The sequence below is a fragment of the Suricata suricatta genome, chromosome 9 (genome assembly GCF_006229205.1).
Source record: "Suricata suricatta isolate VVHF042 chromosome 9, meerkat_22Aug2017_6uvM2_HiC, whole genome shotgun sequence".
Taxonomy (NCBI): Eukaryota; Metazoa; Chordata; class Mammalia; order Carnivora; family Herpestidae; genus Suricata; species Suricata suricatta.
In genome coordinates, this window is record NC_043708.1 from 79,017,645 (window position 1) to 79,036,516 (window position 18,872).

Below are 18,872 nucleotides of genomic sequence, written 5' to 3' on the forward strand. Positions count from 1 at the left end.
TAGCATTTAAACTCTTTGCAGAAGATTTTATCATCTAGGTATATCTATTTGTTTTGAGATTTTCTTTAAATTTATCTGTTTGACCCTTCATGAAATCCTTAGCAGCTAAATTTTTATGTCCATGATATATTTTTTAAATGGGATTTTTTTGATGAAATAATATGTATAAGTAGATTTTAATATTTTTGATGCATATTCCAGAGTTGCCCTTCAGAAGGATTATAAATACTAGTATAGTTAATCTGATTTATTTTCTCTATTTTTTGCTACTATTGAGATAGGACTGTGAGTATAATTTTTATAGTTTGCCTTTTTCACTGAATATATTGTGATCATTGTCCCATATATCTAAAGGTTTTAATACCCTTGTTAAAATTAATTTTTAATTAATGTCTTTTTGGGGAGGATATAATTCAGCATCTTAAAGTGTGCAGTTGCATGGTTTTTAGTATATTTACTGTATTTTTGTAACCATTACTGCTGTCTGGTCCCAGAACATTTCCATTACCCTAAAAAACATAAAAAACATACCCATTAGCAGTCATTCCCAAGACCTGTCTCCATTCCCTGGCAGCCACCACTATGATCTGCTTTCTGTCTCTTTGGATTTACTTATTTTGACGGTTCTTATAAGTGGAATCATACAATATGTGGCAGTTTATGTCTGGCTCCTTAGCTTTCAAGGTTCACCCACTGTTTTTGAATATAACAATACTTCCTGTCAGTATCCTTTTTATGGCTGCATTATGTTTTATCAGATATTGATGCCATAATTTACTTTCTTATTTTATACATTTTTTTCTGTATTAACAGCTTCTAGGAATATTACTATATGTAATTTTTATTTGTAAGTTTCAAAGTATATTCCTGTGGTGGATTCCTTTTTTTTTTTTTTAATGTTTTATTTATTTTTGATACAGAGAGAGACAGAGCATGAGACGGGGAGGGTCAGAGAGAGAGGGAGACACAGAATCCGAAGCAGGCTCCAGGCTCTGAGCTAGCTGTCAGCACAGAGCCCGACGCGGGGCTCGAACCCACGAACGTGAGATCTGACCTGAGCCGAAGTCGGCGGCTTAACCGACTGAGCCACCCAGGTGCCCCTCCTGTGGTGGATTCCTAAGTGGAAATTACTGTGTCAAAATTAAGACTTTAAAAAAAAATTTTTTTTTAAGTTTATTTGTTTTGAGAGAGAGAGAAAAGTGTGCACAAGTGAGGGAGGAGCAGAGAGAAGGAGAGACAGAACCCAAAGCAGGTTCTGCACCATCAACACAGAGCCCGATGCAGGTATCCAACCCACAAACTGTGAGGTTACAACCTGAGCCGAGATCAAGAGTTGGACGCTTAACTGACTGTTGCCACTCAGGTCCCCCAAAGATTATAACTCTTCATGGTCTTGATTCAGATGGCCAGATTGTTTTCTGGAAAGTTTTTATGAATTTTAATTCCTGCCAATAGATAAATGAAAGTTTGTCCTCACTTTAGCTTCTTTAATATTTAGAATATTAACAGTTTAATTGTTGACTTCATGGTTAAAAAAGACTGAATTGTTCTAAGTTGTGTATTTTTATTATTAGTGAAGTTCAACTTTTTTTCATTAGCTTATTAGTCATTTGAATTTCCTCCTGTTTCGAAATTTCTTTTGTGTCTTGCCTTTTTTTCCCCTTTGGGTCTTCCCGTTTTCCTTTTGATTGAGCTTTTTATATATTAAGGAAGTTAGCTAGTTGATTTATTTGTGGAAAGTATTTTCACCAGTTGTTTTGTTTTTGATATATAGAAATTTTAATCTTTATAATAAAAGCAAAATTTTTAATTTAAATTAGAACTTGAAACACCGAACTCTTTAGTGTATTTGTGATTCTCTTTGTTATATGGTATGCCTTTTTACTGTTCTTTTTTTTTTTTTTATAAATAGCCAACAGTTCATTCCAGTGCCATCCCTTTTCTTACCCCCTCCCCCATTTCTCATTGATCTTTGATGCCTTTTCTGTCATTTATTACATTCATGTATTTATGAGGTTCTGAATCTCATATGCCTGTTATGTTTCATTAATTTTCCCCCCAGTTCCATCTAGGCTGAGGTAGGATAGTGTATTGTTATCTGTACCTGTGCCTGGGGGTCAGCTGGACCTTTATTAATAAGTAGGCACAACTGGGACTCTGTATTTTGGGGGAACTGTTTAAGCATTCCAGGTCTTGTTTCTTATTCCGTCTGCCAAAGGGGATAATAAAAGCAACCACTCTTTATAAGGATTTTTTAAGGATTCAAGAAGTGACTAGTAAGTGGACAGTATCCTGGCATATTTAATAAATACTCAAGGAATGTTAGCTGTTATGACTGATAATATCATATCACATATCAATATTTAGTAGCTCTCTTTCAAAAATTTTTTAGTTGTGTTTATATATAGAGGTCTGGATTAACTTTAGATTTCTTCTCCCCCTCCCATCCTATCAAAACCCATTCCAGTAGGAATACAGTACATTTATAAACTGATTTGGCGGGAAAATGACTTTACTCAATGTCCCTATCCAGAAACTTGGCATTTCTCTCTATTCATTCAAGTTTTCCTTTTGTTTTTATAAATTTTACTAGTGTCGTCTTCTTAAAGGTCCTTTATGTGATTTTTGGTTAAAGTTATTTTTAGGTATTTTGTTATTAGCTAATATGGATGGAATCTTTTTTTGTGTGTTACTTTTTTAATGACTTGTTATTGGTGGTTATGTGTTCTTTTGGGATCTTTTAGTCAGTTTTTTTCATTCTGCATACAAATGATGAGCTATTTAATGTTTTTGCTCTTTTCTGTTTGAAAAGATTGTGCTTGTGCATGATCTCTTTTTTTTTCTTTCTGAAGATTATGATTCATTGTTCTTTCATTGAAATGTTCTTTGGTTCCCTTTCCCCCTAACTTTGGTTATTCAGGTAAAAACAGATGACATAGCAAGAATTTACCAGCCGAAGCGTTACGCTTTATCACCGAAGACAACGATTACGTTGGCACATCTTCTTGCTGCTCGTGAAGATTTATCCAAGATCATTAGAACAAGTAGCGGCTCCAGCCGAGAGAAGACGGCATGTGCCATTAATAAGGTTGGTTTCTCTTTCTGTGCAGTGGAGAGTGAATTTATAATATCCTCATTTGGTGTTTCTACGGGTTGTAAGCCATTTTGGTTGTTCTGCCTGTTAAACTCCTAGAAAAGAGAGTGGTGAAAGCACGTCTAGGTGATCTAGGCTTAGTTATGTTTTGTGTATGCATGTTGATTTGAATTTTTTTTTTTTAATTTTCTTTAATGTTTTATTTATTTTGGATACAGAGAGAGACAGAGCATGAGAGGGGGAGGGGCAGAGAGAGAAGGAGACACAGAACCGGAAGCGGGCTCCAGGCTCTGAGCTAGCTGTCAGCACAGAGCCCGAAGCGGGGCTCGAACCCACCAACGTGAGATCTGACCTGAGCCGAAGTTGGAGGCTTAACCGACTGAGCCACCCAGGCGCCCCTGAATTTCTGTATTCATAAATTAAGCCACAGTTTTATTTAAATTGGAAGAATGAAGAATTGTCTTTATCAGTAGCTTTAGCAAGAATTACTTGCCTTCTTTCCAAGAATGTAATTTTTTGTCAGTAAAAATGTGTAGTAGTTAAGTACTAACAGATTCCTTATATCCTTGATCTAAAGGAAGAGTACTCACTTCAGAGGCAGATCTGGATTCACATCCTAGCTCTATCTTTTACAGAGAGGAATCACCTTGGGCAAGTTAAATTTGTGGAGGTTCCATTTTCTGATTCAGAATATAGATCCATTTCTCCAACACTGCTTTTAAAACAGGCTCAAAGAGACTGAATCTTGTACTTTACAGTAGCAGCAATAGTGATAAATGAATCTAGATTTGTCAGTTTGACTGGCATGTACTCTATATTTAGAGCACTTCACGGCAGAGTTGGTTACAAAAGAGCAAAGAATCAGAAGGGATTTGGGCAATTTTAAAACATTGCTTCTCACTTGGTATAATGAAAAAAGTGTTCTTCATACAGGATGTCTTGCTAGAGGTCAGTTTATTAGTTATTGCTAAGTTAGTCACCGGTGCCTCTTCCTCTCTCTTCCATTTTAGATCAGCCTCCTCTATCTTCTGAAAGTATTGTCTTTAAATATGTTCCTTTGTGTCTTATATCAGGTGATGATCTAGTCTCGCCAGATTGAGAGTTCTACTTAAGTGACATTGCCCATCTCTTTTCCAAGTTTATAGTCTAATTATTTGAAGGCAATCTTATCAGTTCTTGGAACAGTGTCCCCACATACCCATCACTGTAGCATGTTTAATGGAGAGACCAATGAGAATAACAATTACGAAAAGCTCTTTTTAAATTTGATGATTGGGACTTTAAAAGAGTGTTTGCATTCTCAAACTTTCCCCCACAGTAAGGATGTTGTACTTTCTGTTTTTAGTGTATGACTTAAATTACTAAAACATGGTTTTGATGACAGGATCAATGGAAGTAGAACCCAATTGATTCATAGGTCATTTGGGTTGAGGGACTTACTGTTTTACCTTCTTTCCTGAAAGAGACTAGCACGAAGCTAGTTTCCTAGCTTCCTTCCTCAACACTGTCTGTTTTTCTTTATGGGCATATAAAGTAGCTCCTTTCTACAGAAGGCTAGGGACTTAAACTTTTCCCTGGCTTATCCTTCAAAGTGTTGTAAAACATGGTTAAGAGAGCCTATTAAGTCTTTATTTTGTGTATAATAATATAGTAGCTAGTATCATCATTGAAAGTTTGTGAGGCTAAGTTTTCAAAGAAAGGAATAGTTCATTGAGAATCTTTTTATAGAATGATACCTTGGATAATTGTCATTATATTCATCTCTAACATTTCATTAAGCCAAAATGTTACCATATATACTTCATACTTGGTTAAAATAAAATGTGCTTAGATATGTATTGTCTTTTATTGGATAACCCATGACCAAGTGAATGGCAGTGAAAAGTCCAGAGTTGTTGCATAGATATGGAGTTCTCTAATATAGGGTGAATAGTTTATGTATATTGAGAATGTTAAACATTTTGCTTAAAATATTTTAGTGTGGTGGGTACTATATTTGTTACAGAATTTGGTAAACAGGGCCACCTGGGTAGGTCAGTCAATTAAGGTTTCAGCACAGGTTATGATCCTGATTTCAGCACAGGTTATGATCTCATGGCTGTGAGATTGAGCCCTACATCAGGCTCCACAGCTGTCATGGAGCCTGCTTAAGATTCTCTTTCCCTCTCCCTCTGCCGCTCCCCTGCTCACGCATGCATGTGCACGGCTTCTCTCAAAAAAAAAAAAAAATGTAAACAAATTTAAATAAGAAAAACTTAACAAAGCCCTTAATTTCAGAAATAGTTCCCAGATTATTTAAAAATAATACCACGTTGTGAGGAACTTGTCCTATATCACATTTATATTTTCAATATTAATCTGTACTTGTATGTCTGAAACTTTCATGTCCTTAAATATTTGGCTTCTGTTTATTAGAACAGTAACTTCAGTATCACCTAAATCCTTTATCTAAATTGTAACTTCTAAAATATTAGAAACTGAGACAATGTTTCTTCACACAGGTGCTGATGGGAAGGGTGCCTGACAGAGGAGGAAGGCCAAATGAAATCGAACCACCGCCCCCTGAAATGCCCCCTTGGCAAAAGAGACAAGAAGGCGGTGGAAGGGGTGGTTGGGGTGGTGGGGGGGGTCGAGGAGGTGGTGGGGGTGGAAGAGGTGGCTGGGGAGGTGGAGGAGGCTGGGGTGGTGGTGGGGGAGGAGGAGGAGGTGGGGGAGGAGGTTGGGGTGGGGGCGGGGGAGGGGGCAGTAGAGGAGGTTTCCAAGGCAGGGGAGATTATGGTGGAAGAGGAGGGGGCTATGGTGGAAGAGGAGGGGGCTATGGTGGACGAGGTTATGGAGATCCATATGGAGGAGGTGGTGGTGGATATAGAAGATACTAAAAACCACCAAAATTAGATAGCAGTGCTTAGTTCTTGGTAGGGACATTAGGTGTAGTGTTCTAAATAACATACTTGAATGTCATCTTTCAAGTAAACACCATGTTAGATTCCTTGTTATCATTCTTGAATTGGGTTGATATGTAAGAGCATTGTTTTATACTACCATTTGATCTCTTAGACAAAGTGATTTTTTTCCATATTCTGTGTACCCTTGAGCATGTCTTTTTAAAAAACAAAAAAAGCAAAAATTATTTTTAAAAATGTAAATATTTATTACCATCAGACTTGGAAATGGAAAGTATTTTATTGTCATGACCGAATTTAGATTGTTACCTGTATTTTATTCAGGTTTGAAACACATAAATTACCCCACTTGTAATGGAAGGAATATAGACTGTTGCCTCATCTGTATTCCTGTGGCTGTGTTTTGAATTTGTTAATTATTTTTATGAAATAGGGAAGGGGACTGACCTGATTGTTGTGTTCAGTAGGTAGTTGTCATGACCTGTGTGGTCTTGTATAGGAGACATTTCCTCTGGCCAGGATTCTCTTAAAGTTCCATTAATTGAAGCTCACGTCTACTTTTTGCAATGCATATTTGATTTATTTTCCAAGTGGATTTGAAATCTGTGATTTTGTTTGACAAAGCAAAGTTAAAGACTGAGGTCAAAATTCTTCTAAAGGGATGAAGACAAATAATTTAACATTATGGGAAATTTTACAATATGGTAAAAATATTCGTATAAACTGGTCTCTTCATCGCTTGTGCCATCACTTTAGGTGTGGATGTTAAGAGGCAGGCTGAGCTCTACTCAGGATTAGGGCAGTAATTTCCAGTGTCAGTCCATCAGGGGCAGGATTCAAGGCATCCCCTAGAAATTATGATTCACAACTAGACTTGGGAAACTGGGTTAGTGAATGGTTACATGTGGTCCAGTGGTTGGAGCAGGTGAAGGTTTGGAGATCAGGAGTTGTGAATTTGAATCATGGCACTAGCTCGGGGTGCTGTGCGCTGAACGGACCATAGCTCTCAAGGATTGATTTGTTCTCATCTCTCAGATGGGGACTATGACCCTTGCTCTCTTCTCAAACTTTCATTAAGATCTAAGTACAAGCGCGATTTGTTGAGGGCTTGTTGTAAATGGTTTAAGAAGTGGGCCCAGTACTGCATTCTTCTTTTAGTACAGAAAACTAGGTAGGATAGTCACACACGTTTTTTCATGCCTACTGTAAAATGTCCCTGTGTGGGCTCCTGGTTAACACCTGCTCATAACGACTTTGTGTGGTCTAGCAAACTCAACAGCTAGAAAGTGGAGTACCAGTAGACACATGGTATTTGACATTTGGCAGTTTCGTTGTTGTTTTGCTTTACAGTAAACCCTGTAGTGAGTTCTAAAATAATGTTAAAACTTTAAAAGTAACTATTGTGTATACTGCAGTCTTTGCCATGTATTTTTCATGCTGACTCTTGAAAGAAATTTGTTCAGAATAGGAACACAAACCTTAGGTTATTTGTAATATAGGTTTTTAAAATGTGTTTGTATTTAATGAATATACTTAACTTCATTTGTGATAGTCGGGAAAAAAAGGCTTTCCGTAATTAAAACACTTTTTTCAGTAGCTAGGAACTCTTAAAAATAAATAATTTTTTAAAAAATATAATCAAAGTCTACTGGAGTATAGTTGCTGATATAGAAGGGGTGTCCAACTACTTTCAACTTCTTTTATCACTAAAGGTTTATGGCAGACAATTGCTGACACATTAGTGTATCCATTTCTGTAAGGCCTCCGTGTACCTTCATAGGATGGCTGTTGTGTTATCCACTGTACTCACTCTAAATCTTACCAAGTCGGCACTTGCCCCTGACAGTCCTATTGGAGTTGGGGCCGCTCCTGTTTACACATTCGCGTAAACCCCACTTGCATGAAAACCAGGGTGATCTAGATCCTGGTATCTTTCTTTTCTCTGGAAGGTAGGATTTTCATATCTTTTTTTGGTAAAAATTTCTTTTGTAGAAGAGTGTGCTATGCAGTATCTAGACCAGCAACAGGCAGTTTGGGGCTTTGATGTGAAGAGCATAATGTAAAAAAAAATGTTTTATAAATTGAGGGCACTGCATATGTAGAGTATGATGAATGGTACATGACTGCTTCTTACAACCTAACAGCTTTTGATGTGCCTCCTCTTCATTTTAATTTCATTTTTTCCTATTACTTTATTTATCCTTTTTTTTTTTTTTTTTTTTTTTCCCCCTCCCTGCTTTAGTCTTTGGTATTGAATAGCCCATGTAGACATGACCTTCTTGAGAGATTCTGCATAAAAAAAGGTGGGGGGCTCAGTCGGTTAAGCATCCAACTTCGGCTCAGGTCATGATCTCATGGTTTGTGGACTTGAGTCCTGTGTCAGGCTCTGTGCTGAGATCTTAGAGCCTGGAGCCTGCTTCAGATTCTGTGTTTGTCTCTCTGTCCCTCTCTCCCTCTCCGTCCCTCCCCCCCTTCCCTGGTCACACTCTGTCTCTTTCTTTCTCTAAAAAATAAACATTAAAAGTAACTAATCTCTTCTCTGGACCATATAAAGAATATGTGTTCTCATCCATTTTACACATGAGCTCTCAGCACAAGAAGGGACCAGGTGTTTGAACCTATTCCCTTGTGTTCTGGAGATCAGGGAGACCTTGCCTCACTAAGCAGAAAAAACTTTTTTTTAAAAACCAAGAACACTTAATTACCTTTTTGTCAAAAGAAGGTAGGATAACCCAAAAAAGATATGTGACCAGAGAATGTTCTGAGCAATGAGACTATACCGTGTAAGGAGCACAGCGTAGGGAAATTTGGGCGGGAACTGGGGATGGAAGAGAGGGTAGTGAGGAGGCGGTTTAATCTCTTCTTCAGGGTCAGGTTGTCAGTGTCATGTAATTTATAGGAAGTGTTATAAATTGCCAAAATGATAGATACACCCGCATCCAAGTGTACCCTCATGCATTCCACAGTAGAATTTAAGTGATTGGATTTACCCTCACTCTTCAGTGGTCTGGTTAAACAAAATTTGGCTGAGGATGAAGGGAAAGCTATGGCTATCTCTTCATCACTCTAAGTAATCATGAACACAAATGAATTGCTCTGAGTGGTCTACCCTGGACTGAACTATCCTCTACCAATTTCACACACAACTTCAAAGGTCTTCTTTACTTGATAATTTTCTTTGAACTGTGGAATTAAAGACAAAAGCCAGAGAGAAATGACAGTCCCAAATTTGTCTCCTTCATTGTTAAATATTCATAGACAGTATTTGGGGACCATTGAAAGTCCTGATGCAGTAAGATGGGAAACAGTGGAGTATTTTTGTACTGTTATTTCTGCATGTTCTAAAATAATTTAGAAGAACTACACCGAATAATTAGTTGCTTTGCTTTTCCTTCCAGGAAAACTCAGTTTGGTTAATAGATTAAGGAGGTGGTGTCAGCTGTGGATTATAGTAAAAATTCAGGAGAAGCTTCTAGATATTCATGAACTATAAGAAACACAAGACAGCTATGTGGTAGGGATCCTAATGTCTTTTATCATATAAATATTACACAAAGAAAACTTATATTAGATATTTAAAAAAAACCTTTACAATCTGTACACTTGTTTTTTCATTGCAGTTCTTTTACATTGTACATCCTTAGACAGAAATTCACAAATAGTAAGAAGGCAAGTCAGTTATCAGAGAAAATGAGAAGTAATGTTGCTGTTGACAGAACAAGTTTGTCCTTGTTTTGACAGGGAAATATATGCTCAAACTTGTTTCAAGTCGGTACAAGACAAAAATTTGTATCCTATGCTTGACAAACCCAAATTTTTTTCCAGATTATTTCTATAGAATCCACTAATCCCATGTAGCTCAGTGCAAATAATACTAATTTACATACTATTCTTTGTCCCTTGTTGGACTGTAAAAACTTGAGATAAAACTACTGCTTGTTACCCATTTCAGTGATAGATGCTGGAATGCTTGAGACCCTCTAGCCGTATACATTTGACTGACGAAAGGAGCTCAGATCTTTGGAATTCTAGGATTACAGATTACATAGAAACTAAGCTAGGGTCTGTATTTTGGATGAGGGTAAGGAGAATGAAAAAAACATTTGTGTTATGTGACTATTTATAAAGAAATTTGAGCTGTACCACCTTTGGTCTATATCAGAAAATCGTGAAGAATATGAATTTTAAAGAAGATGATAAATTTGTTCCATATAAGGTAAGTAGCAAAGTGGTTCTTAAATTAGATACCAGGTGGGTGATGTACTTAGTAGCCTTCTGGGGGGATTTCTGAGTTTGGATTTAGGAAAGGATAAATCTGTCAAGTAATTCTTTGAAACACTAACTGAAAGCTCCTCACCAGCTTTGTCACTCAGCTCAGAACAAGGAGGTAAGCAAATGGACACTGGTCTTTCATCAAAGACACTTCTTGAATAGTCCGAATCCTCCACGGAAGCTATACTGTATATGTTCTTTGTATTCTGATCAAAATTTGGTGTTGTTGGCTTTAGGTTTGGAACTTTTTTAATTGTTGAGATTATGTTCTTGGCTGTTGGTCAACTTGTATGAATTTCAAGTCTGCTTGGTACCAAGCTTTACAACATGGAAGGTAAGTTCCCCTCAAAAAGAAAATAATATGAACTTTTTAGAGAAACCAAGAATCTGATAAAGGAGTTTGTAAACAGTTGCCCAGACAACTGAACAAGCCCATTTATCATTAACCTTCATAATAGAAAGCTCACGGGATTCTTGTGATTTTGCTCACCACTACAGTTTGTGTGGTGAGCAATTTCTTTACCTTGTACCAAAGTGAACTTTATATTTGTAGATTTCTGTAAATGACTAAAAGTTGTTTAATTCACTTCCACATTTTATGAGGGAGGAAACAAAAATTCCAAGCCACATGCATGCTTGATATTGTATATACATAATATACACATATACATTCTATCAGCTGTTATTGAAGCCTCTGATCCAGTTAGCTTATTTCTAAATAGTATTAAGACAGTAGAAGCACAAATTCAGTTCAAAATAGTTACTTCAAAAAAAACAACAAAAAGATGGCACATGAGAAGGTTGACTCTTTCAAAAAGCCAAAGTTCCAGTTCTATCCAATGTAGATCTGAGGACAGACATCATGGTGTAGTATGTCTATTTTAGCCACCTGGCCAGTCACGTCTCAGGTGGTATGTGTCATGCTTCCAGGTGTTTGTTTAGTTTGGCTACTTACCGCTGTGAGACTAGTAAAACTATGCGTTGACCTGTAATTGGATAATGTTTCCCCCTGATCTGTGGCTCCATCTCTAGATGTGATCGGTAGGTATTCTCATGTGAGTAGAGCCTAGTGAGGAAGGAGTGGAGAAGGCTAGTTGATCAGATCTGAGGTAGTGAAGTGGGAACAAGATTTGAAAAGAATGATGGAATATGGAGGAAGTGAAGCCGTTTGTGGAATGTATTCTTCCATTGTAAGCAAGCTTTGGATGAACAGGGTAAATCCCTCAGCTCCCAGAAAACCCACGGAAGGAAGCAAATTCATTTTCCAGGGATTTTAGTTCTAAAGAATGTAGCTAGGCAGGCCACATGGGAGAAGCTACCTTGTTAGAAAAGGACAGCTTTGGATTAGTCCCCGGGTGGGGGGTGGCGCAGATGTTTATGGCATGAGTGACAAAAATGTTGCATTCTTAAGCTTTCCCCTCTGATTCAAGTGACTGCAAGAGAAAACAGTTCCACTTATTAGGTTAAAAAAAAAAAAGTAACTTTTCTCTTTTAAAGTAACCTTTGCAAATAGCTGGCAGAGCTAAGGTTCACCAGGTGTTTGTTACTCGTTTTAGTTAAGTGAGATCTGATCTCTGATACACTCGTCTACACACTGTGCTCCTTGAGATTCTGGGCTAAGAACAGTCACCCTGCTCCATCTGGGCTAAGACATGGTTGCTTCTTGCAAGTTGGAGAGTTTCTATTTTCTTCTGTGCGTATTTCAGTTGGATCTTTAGCGCGTCATTATCTGCTTTCAGGGTATTTATTTCCTAAAGGGAAAGGAGAATGAGGTATGTTAATAAAGCGGCAATGAATAGCAAATCAGTTCCAATACTGGGAGTACTATACTTGATTGGCATTTTCTATTCACTGGGGCTAAGAATTAAAAACTATTTTCAAGGCAGTTATTTTGCTCTGAATAGAAAATAGCAAGTTAAATATCAAATGAGCATGTGCAAACAGCAATTAGTTTTTGTTATCATATCAAAGATATGAATGCATAGCAGACAGAATATATCATTCCCGGGTGTTAGGTGGATAATAAAACCTTTGGATGCTGTATAGTGGGAGACCTAAACTTAGCAGAAATGGAGAGTCTCTGGTCAGGTCTGAGTATGAAAACAGTGATTTAAATTAAATGCACTATGTCATATGATGGTTTTCAAATGCCCCCCTCCCCCCAATCATTGAAAACTAATGGACTCCTTTGGTAAAGAATTTTATCCTACCCCCTAAATGGCGCTCTACGGCAGTTAATTTCCACTCTTTTTTTTTTAATTGAAATATATTTGACATATGGCATATAAATTTAAGATGTACGACATGTAAATTTGATAGTTATATTCTAATACTGCCATTGTAGCGATAATCACCTTTCATGCTACATAGTTATTCTTTTTAATAGGAATGACAAGTTCTGTTAGCATGTTTGATGATTATAGTACAGTATTGTTTTCTGTGTTCATTGTACCATGCATTACATATTTCAGGCTTATTTATCACTGGTAAATTTGTACCCTTAAACAACGTCTGTACTCTCCACCTTCCTTCCCTGGGTAACCACCATTTTTGTACTGTTTTTACAAGTGGTGTCATACAGAACTTGTCTCACTGACTTACCTCACTTAGTATAATGTGCTCAATGTCTGTCCACGTTGTTGCAGATTCCCTTCTTATGGCTAATTGTATGTGTGTGCTTGTGCGTGTTGTTTTGTTGTCCCTTCATTGATGACGTATGGACACTTACGCTGTTTCCTTATCTTGGTTATAAATAATGCTGAAGTGAAATGGGGGTGCAGATACCTTTTTGAGTTAGTTTTTCTGTGTTCTTCAGATAAATACCCAGAAGTAGAGTTCTGGATCTTATGATAGTTCTGTGTTTAATAATTGAGGACCCTCCACACTGTGTTCCATAGTGGCTGCGCTAATTTACATTCTTAGCAACAGTGCGTGAGGGTTCCCTTTTCAGCACATCCCTTACAAGCACTTGCTCTCTCCTGTTCTTGATGCTAGCCCTTCTAACAGGCGTGAGTTGGTAACTCATTGTGTTTTGATCTGCATTTCCTTGATGATGAATGATAGCATCTTTTTATGCACCTGTTGACCATTTGTTGTATTCTTTAGAAAAATGTGTCTTTATGGGGCGCCTGGGTGGCTCAGTCAGTTAAGCAACCGGCTTCAGCTCAGGTCAGATCTCATGTTCCTGGGTTCAAGCCCCAAGTCGGACTCTGTGCTGACAGCCAGCTCAGAGCCTGGAGCCTGCTTTGGATTCTGTGTCTCCCTCTCTCTTTGACCCTCCCCTGCTCATGCTGTCTCTGTCTCTCAAAAATAAATAAGCATAAAAATATTTTTTAAAATGTGTCTTAATTCTTCTCATTTTTTAATCAGACTGTTTTGTTACTGAATTGTAGGAGTTCTTTATATAATTTGGGTAGCAGCCCTTTATTCAGTTTATGGTTTGCAAAAATTTTCTCTCATTCTGTATGTTGTCTTTTTATTTTGTTAATTCGTTTGCTGTGTTAAAACCTTTTAGGTTTGGTGTAGTCTTATTTGCTGATTTGCTTTGGTGTCACATGAAAAAAAGGTCATTGCCAAGACCAGTGTCAAGGAGCATCTTCCATATGTTTTCTTTTTGGAGTTTAGTTATCAGATCTTATGTTTAGGTCTTTTATCTATTTGGAGTTAATTTCATTGTTCTGCATGTGTTTGTCCAGTTTCCCAACACTGTTTGTTGAAGAGATTATCCTTTTCCCATTTGGGTGCTTCTGGCTCCCTTATCAAATATTAGCTCACTGTATAAGCAAGGTTTTAATTCTGGGCCGTCTGTTCTGTTCCACTGGTCTATGGGTCAGTTTTGTGCCAGTACCATACTGATTTTATTGCTGTAGCAGTGAGTATAGTTTGAAATCAGGAAGGAGGATACCTCCAGCGTTATTCTTTTGTGGTTCCATACGTATTTTAGGGTTGTTTTTTTCTATTTCTGTGAAAAAGCCATTAGTATTTTAACAGGGATAGCATTGAATTTGTGGATGGCTTTGTGTAGTGTGGACATTTTAACAGTTCTTCGGATCATGAACATGGGATACTTTCCATTTGTTTGTGTCTTCAATTTCTTTCAGCGAAGTCTTGTTTTCATTGTACAGAAATTTCACTTCCTTGGTTAAATTTACTCCTAAATATTTCATTGCTTTACTGTGAATAGGATAGTTTTCTTTTCTGTATGTTGACTTTGTAGCCTGCAGCCATACCAAAATTGTTGATTAGTTCAGTATTTTGTTTAATTTGGTGATATATATATATATATAAAACAGAGTCATCTCATCTACAAATATTGACAGTTTGACTTCTTCCCTGATTTGGATGCTATTTTTTTTTGTCTTGCCTAGTTGCTCTAAGATTTCTAGTGATACGCTGATTTAGAGTGGTGAGAGTAGGCATCCTTGTGTCTTGTTTCTGATCTTAGAGGAAAAGCTTTTAACTTTTTTTCCCCATTGAGTGTAATGTTAGCCGTGGGTTTATTATTTGGGCCCCTTAGATTGAGGTGTGTTCCTTCTATAGCCTGTTTATGTTTTGTTTTGATGATAGAAGGATTTTGTATTTTGTCAAACACCTTTTCTGCCTCTATTGAGATGATCATGTGATTTTTATCTTTCATCTTACTAATGTGATATATTACATTTATCAATTTGCCTCTGTTGATATATGCTTACATTTGATGGATAAATCCCATTCTGGTCATGGTGTATAATCCTTTGTATATGTTCTTGGATTTAGTTTGATCATATTTTGTTGAGAATGTTTGCATCTGTATTCATCAGCAATATTGGTCTATAGTTTTCGTGTGGTGTTTTAATCTGGCTCTGGTATCAGGGTAATGCTGTTCTCTTAGAGTAAGTTTGGAAGCATTTCTTCCTTTTTTTTTTTTTTTTTGGAAGACTGAGGAGGATTGGTGTTAATCCTTTAAACATTTGGTAGAATTTGCTAGTGAAGCTGTCTGATTTTGGGGCTTTCTGTGTTGGCTAGGTGTTGATTACTGATTCCATTTCTTTGCCCTTTATTGGTCTGTGAGATTTTTATTTCATCCTGATTCAGTCTTGGTAGGTTGTGTGTTTCTAGAAATTTATTTCTTCTAGGTTATTTAATTTGTTAGCATATAATTGTCATAAAAGTCTCTTATGGTCCTATTTGTGCAGTAACAGTTGCAGTGTCTCCTTTTGCTTCCCCCCCCCCCTTATTTTGAGAGAGGGAGAGGGAAAGTGAGAACACACAGGCAGGGGAGGGGCAAAGAGGGAGGGGGAGAGAGAGAGAGAATCTTGAGAGCCAGACCGTGGGCTCCATCTCACAATCTGAGCTGTTATCAAGAGTCAGACCGTAACCAGCTGAGCCACCCAGGTGCCCCTCCTTTTGCATTTCTAATTTTGAGACTTTTTTTTCTTCTTAGTATGGCTAAAGTATTGTCAGTTTTATCTTTTCCAAAAACCAGCTTTTAGTTTAATTGATCCTTTCTGTTGTTTTTCTGATATCTTCCTTTTGCTAATTTTGGGCCTATTTAGTTCTTTATCTGATTCCTTGAGGTGTAAAGTTAGGTTGTGTATTTGAGAAATAATTTTTTCATATATGCATTTATCTCTATAAGCTCTCCTCTCAGAAATGCTTTTGCAGCAGTGCTTAATTTTTAAACTTCCTTTTGATTTCTTGACTCATTTGTTCAGAAATGTGTTGTCTAGTTTCTAAGTATTTATAGATTTTCCAGCTTTCCTCTGGTTGATTTCTAGTTTCATACCATGTGGTCAGAAAATATAGTTGCTCTGATTTCGATCTCCTTAAATTTGCTGAGGCTTATTTTGTGCCCTATCATAATACTGTCCTAGAAAATGTTCTGTGTGCACTTGAGAAGAATGTGTATTCTGCTGTTAGATATTCTATATAAGTTAAGTCCATTTGTTCTGGGTTCAATTACAACATTTCCTTATTAACTTACTGCATCATCTATCATTGACATTGGGGTACTGAAGTTCCATCACTGTATTTGTTTGCTTCTTGCTTTAGATCTGTGTTTTAGTGCTCCAGTATTGGGTGTGTATATATTACTGCCATTTTATCTTGTTGGTATCATATCAATCCTTTTATCATAATATAATGACCTTTGTCTCTTGTTATGATTTTTTACTTGAAGTCTGTTTTCTTTGATACAAGTGTGGCTATGCCCCTTTCTTTTGCTTTCTAGTTGCATGGAATATCCTCTTCTAGTCCTTTGAGCTCTTAGAAGCCAAAATGAGCTTCCTTAGGCAGCAGAGAATTGGGTATTATTTTTTAACCATTGAGCCGTTCTGTGCCTTTTTGATTGGTGAAACCAATCCATTTATACTTTAGAATAATTGTTAGGGAAGGGCTTATCACTGCCATCTTACTTGCCTTCTGGTTGTTTTATATCTCCATTTTCTTTCCCCCTCTGTGTTTACCTTTCTAAAGTGATTTTTCCATGGTGATTTGTGCACTTTTTTTTTTTTAATGTTTATGTTTGAGACGGGAGGAGCAGAGAGAGGGAGGGAGACAATCTTAAGGAGGCTCCAAGCTGTAAGCACAGAGCCCCAGTGTGGGGTTCGAACTCATTAACCACAAGATCAGGACCTGAGCTGAAGTCAGACACTTAACCAACTGAGCCACCGAGGTGCCCCTTGGTCCTTCCTTTTTATTATCTTTGTTCACCTGTAAAGATTCTCTACTCTTTTATTCCTTTTTATATTTTTGATGTCACAATTTATCTTTTTATGTGGTAAGTTCATTGAGAAATTATAGTAGCAATAGTTGTCTTTAATGCTCCTTTCCTTAGACCTTTATAAGTAAGAAGTTGAACACACCATTCTAATATAGTTACAGTTTTCTGTATCTATACTTATCATCACTGCTGGACTATTATGTACTTTGATTTGCTTTTATGTCACTAATTAGCATCTTTTTCATTTCAGTTTGAAGAACTACTTTCAGCATTTCTTGCAAGGCAGGTCTTGTGGTGGTGAGTTCCTTCAGATTTTATCTGAGAAAGCACTTTACCTTTGTATCTTAAAAGTTGACTTGACTGGATGAGGTATTCTTAGCCGGCAAATTTTTATCTTTTACTAATTTGTGATTCCACCTCTCATGGCCTTAAAGTTTCTGCTGAGAAACCTGATAGTTAATGGGGGTTCCTTTCTAGGTTTCTCTTTTTTCTCCAGTCTTTAAGATTCTTTATCATTGACTTCTGACAGTTGCATTATAAGGTCTTGGATAAGGCCTTTATACATTAAGGTAACCCAGCAGTCCATTAGCTTCTTAGAATCGTGTTCCCCAATTTCTTCTCTGTGTTGAGGAAATTCTCAGCTATTCTCTCTCTAAATATGCTCTCTGCTCCTTTTTCCTTCTGGTAGCTCTATTACAGTTTTCTCATTATATCAGATAGCTTTTTTTAGGGTTTCTTCACTCTTTAAAAGTCTTAGTTCTCTTGCCTCTTCTGAATCATTTCTAAATTCCTGTCCTCTCAGTTGCTAGTTCTTGATCTGCTTTATTTCCTAAGCTTTCTAGTCCACTGCATTCATCATCTCACTTGAATTCTTTAGCTCTGGAATCTCTTTCTGGTTCCTTTTAAAAATTTCAATCTTTGTGGTAAAGAACTCCTTCTGTTCATTAATTTTATTCTTTGGTTTATTGAAATTAGCTTTCTGAGTTGAATGTCTTCATAACAGCTGTTGTGAATTATCAGTTAGATCCCAATGTTCCATGCCTCTGGGTTTAGTTACTGGCATAGACCATGATTTCTTAGAGTGTTTGATGAAATTGCCTCTGCCGTCACATGTGAAGTAGCACACACTTTTCTTGTGACTTTGTTACAGTTCAACAGATAGGCTTTTAAATCCTTTTTGTTTTTCATATGGTGCCCACATGTTGTAGCTCAAGTTTTGGGTTTCTTTTTCCCTGAGCTGATTTTGGCAGTATAGTAGTCAGGAGTGTGTGCTAAAAAAGCTAGTGTGCACAGTGCTCGTGGCAGAGGTGGAAGGGTGCCTCTGGCATAATAGGCGATCCTCAAGTGGGGGTGCTCCCTGAGGTCCATGGGCAAACCTGCTGCAAATGCCAACGGAGGCAGCGGGGAATGCGTTCCTTCAGTGCCCTTTGTTATTCTTGTCTGCTTCTTTCCTCTCCTTCCCCCTAGTCCAGGAGGTCCTTCTCTAGGTTGGAGAGAAATGGGTCCCTCCAAATGCAACCTGTGCAGCCAGGTGGTGGGTCAGTCACCACTTGTGCCTTCCCTGTCCTCGGTGAGGGAAGAAGCCTCCAAACTCTCTCCTCTTCGTCTTCCTTGCATGGCCACCCTGGTCTGCTCGCACCTGATCATGGCAAGACGGGAGAGCAGGCTCCCCAGTTCCTTCGGATCCAAAGCCCCCTCTGAGGTCTTATCCATTTTTTTTTTTATGTTTTTTTTTCCCATAATATTTTATTGTCAAATTGTTTTCCATACAACACCCAGTGCTCTTCCCCTCAAGTGCCCTCCACCATCACCACCACCTGTCTTCCCCCCTCCCCCCCAACCCTCAGTTCATTCTCAGCTTTCAATAGTCTCTCAAGTTCTGCATCCCTCTCTCTCCCCAACT

The 18,872-nt window shown here is 37.6% G+C and overlaps 2 protein-coding genes across 4 annotated transcripts in view; one reads left to right on the top strand and one right to left on the bottom strand.

Annotated features, from left to right (window-relative positions):
* The window catches only part of FAM98B (family with sequence similarity 98 member B), a 34,693-nt gene extending 28,309 nt beyond the window's left edge, over positions 1 to 6,384 (top strand). Inside the window, exons 7-8 of the mRNA XM_029952502.1 lie at positions 2,921 to 3,088; positions 5,596 to 6,384. Coding sequence (XP_029808362.1) covers positions 2,921 to 3,088; positions 5,596 to 5,973 — 546 coding nt within the window. The 3' untranslated portion in view covers positions 5,974 to 6,384. The remainder of the gene's footprint in view (positions 1 to 2,920; positions 3,089 to 5,595) is intronic.
* Positions 6,385 to 9,505: 3,121 nt separating this feature from the next.
* Positions 9,506 to 18,872, bottom strand: part of RASGRP1 (RAS guanyl releasing protein 1) — a 77,797-nt gene continuing 68,430 nt past the window's right edge. For all 3 annotated transcript variants that reach the window (XM_029950598.1, XM_029950599.1, XM_029950600.1), the window contains one exon: positions 9,506 to 12,020. In XM_029950598.1, coding sequence (XP_029806458.1) covers positions 11,886 to 12,020 — 135 coding nt within the window. In that variant the 3' untranslated portion in view covers positions 9,506 to 11,885. The remainder of the gene's footprint in view (positions 12,021 to 18,872) is intronic.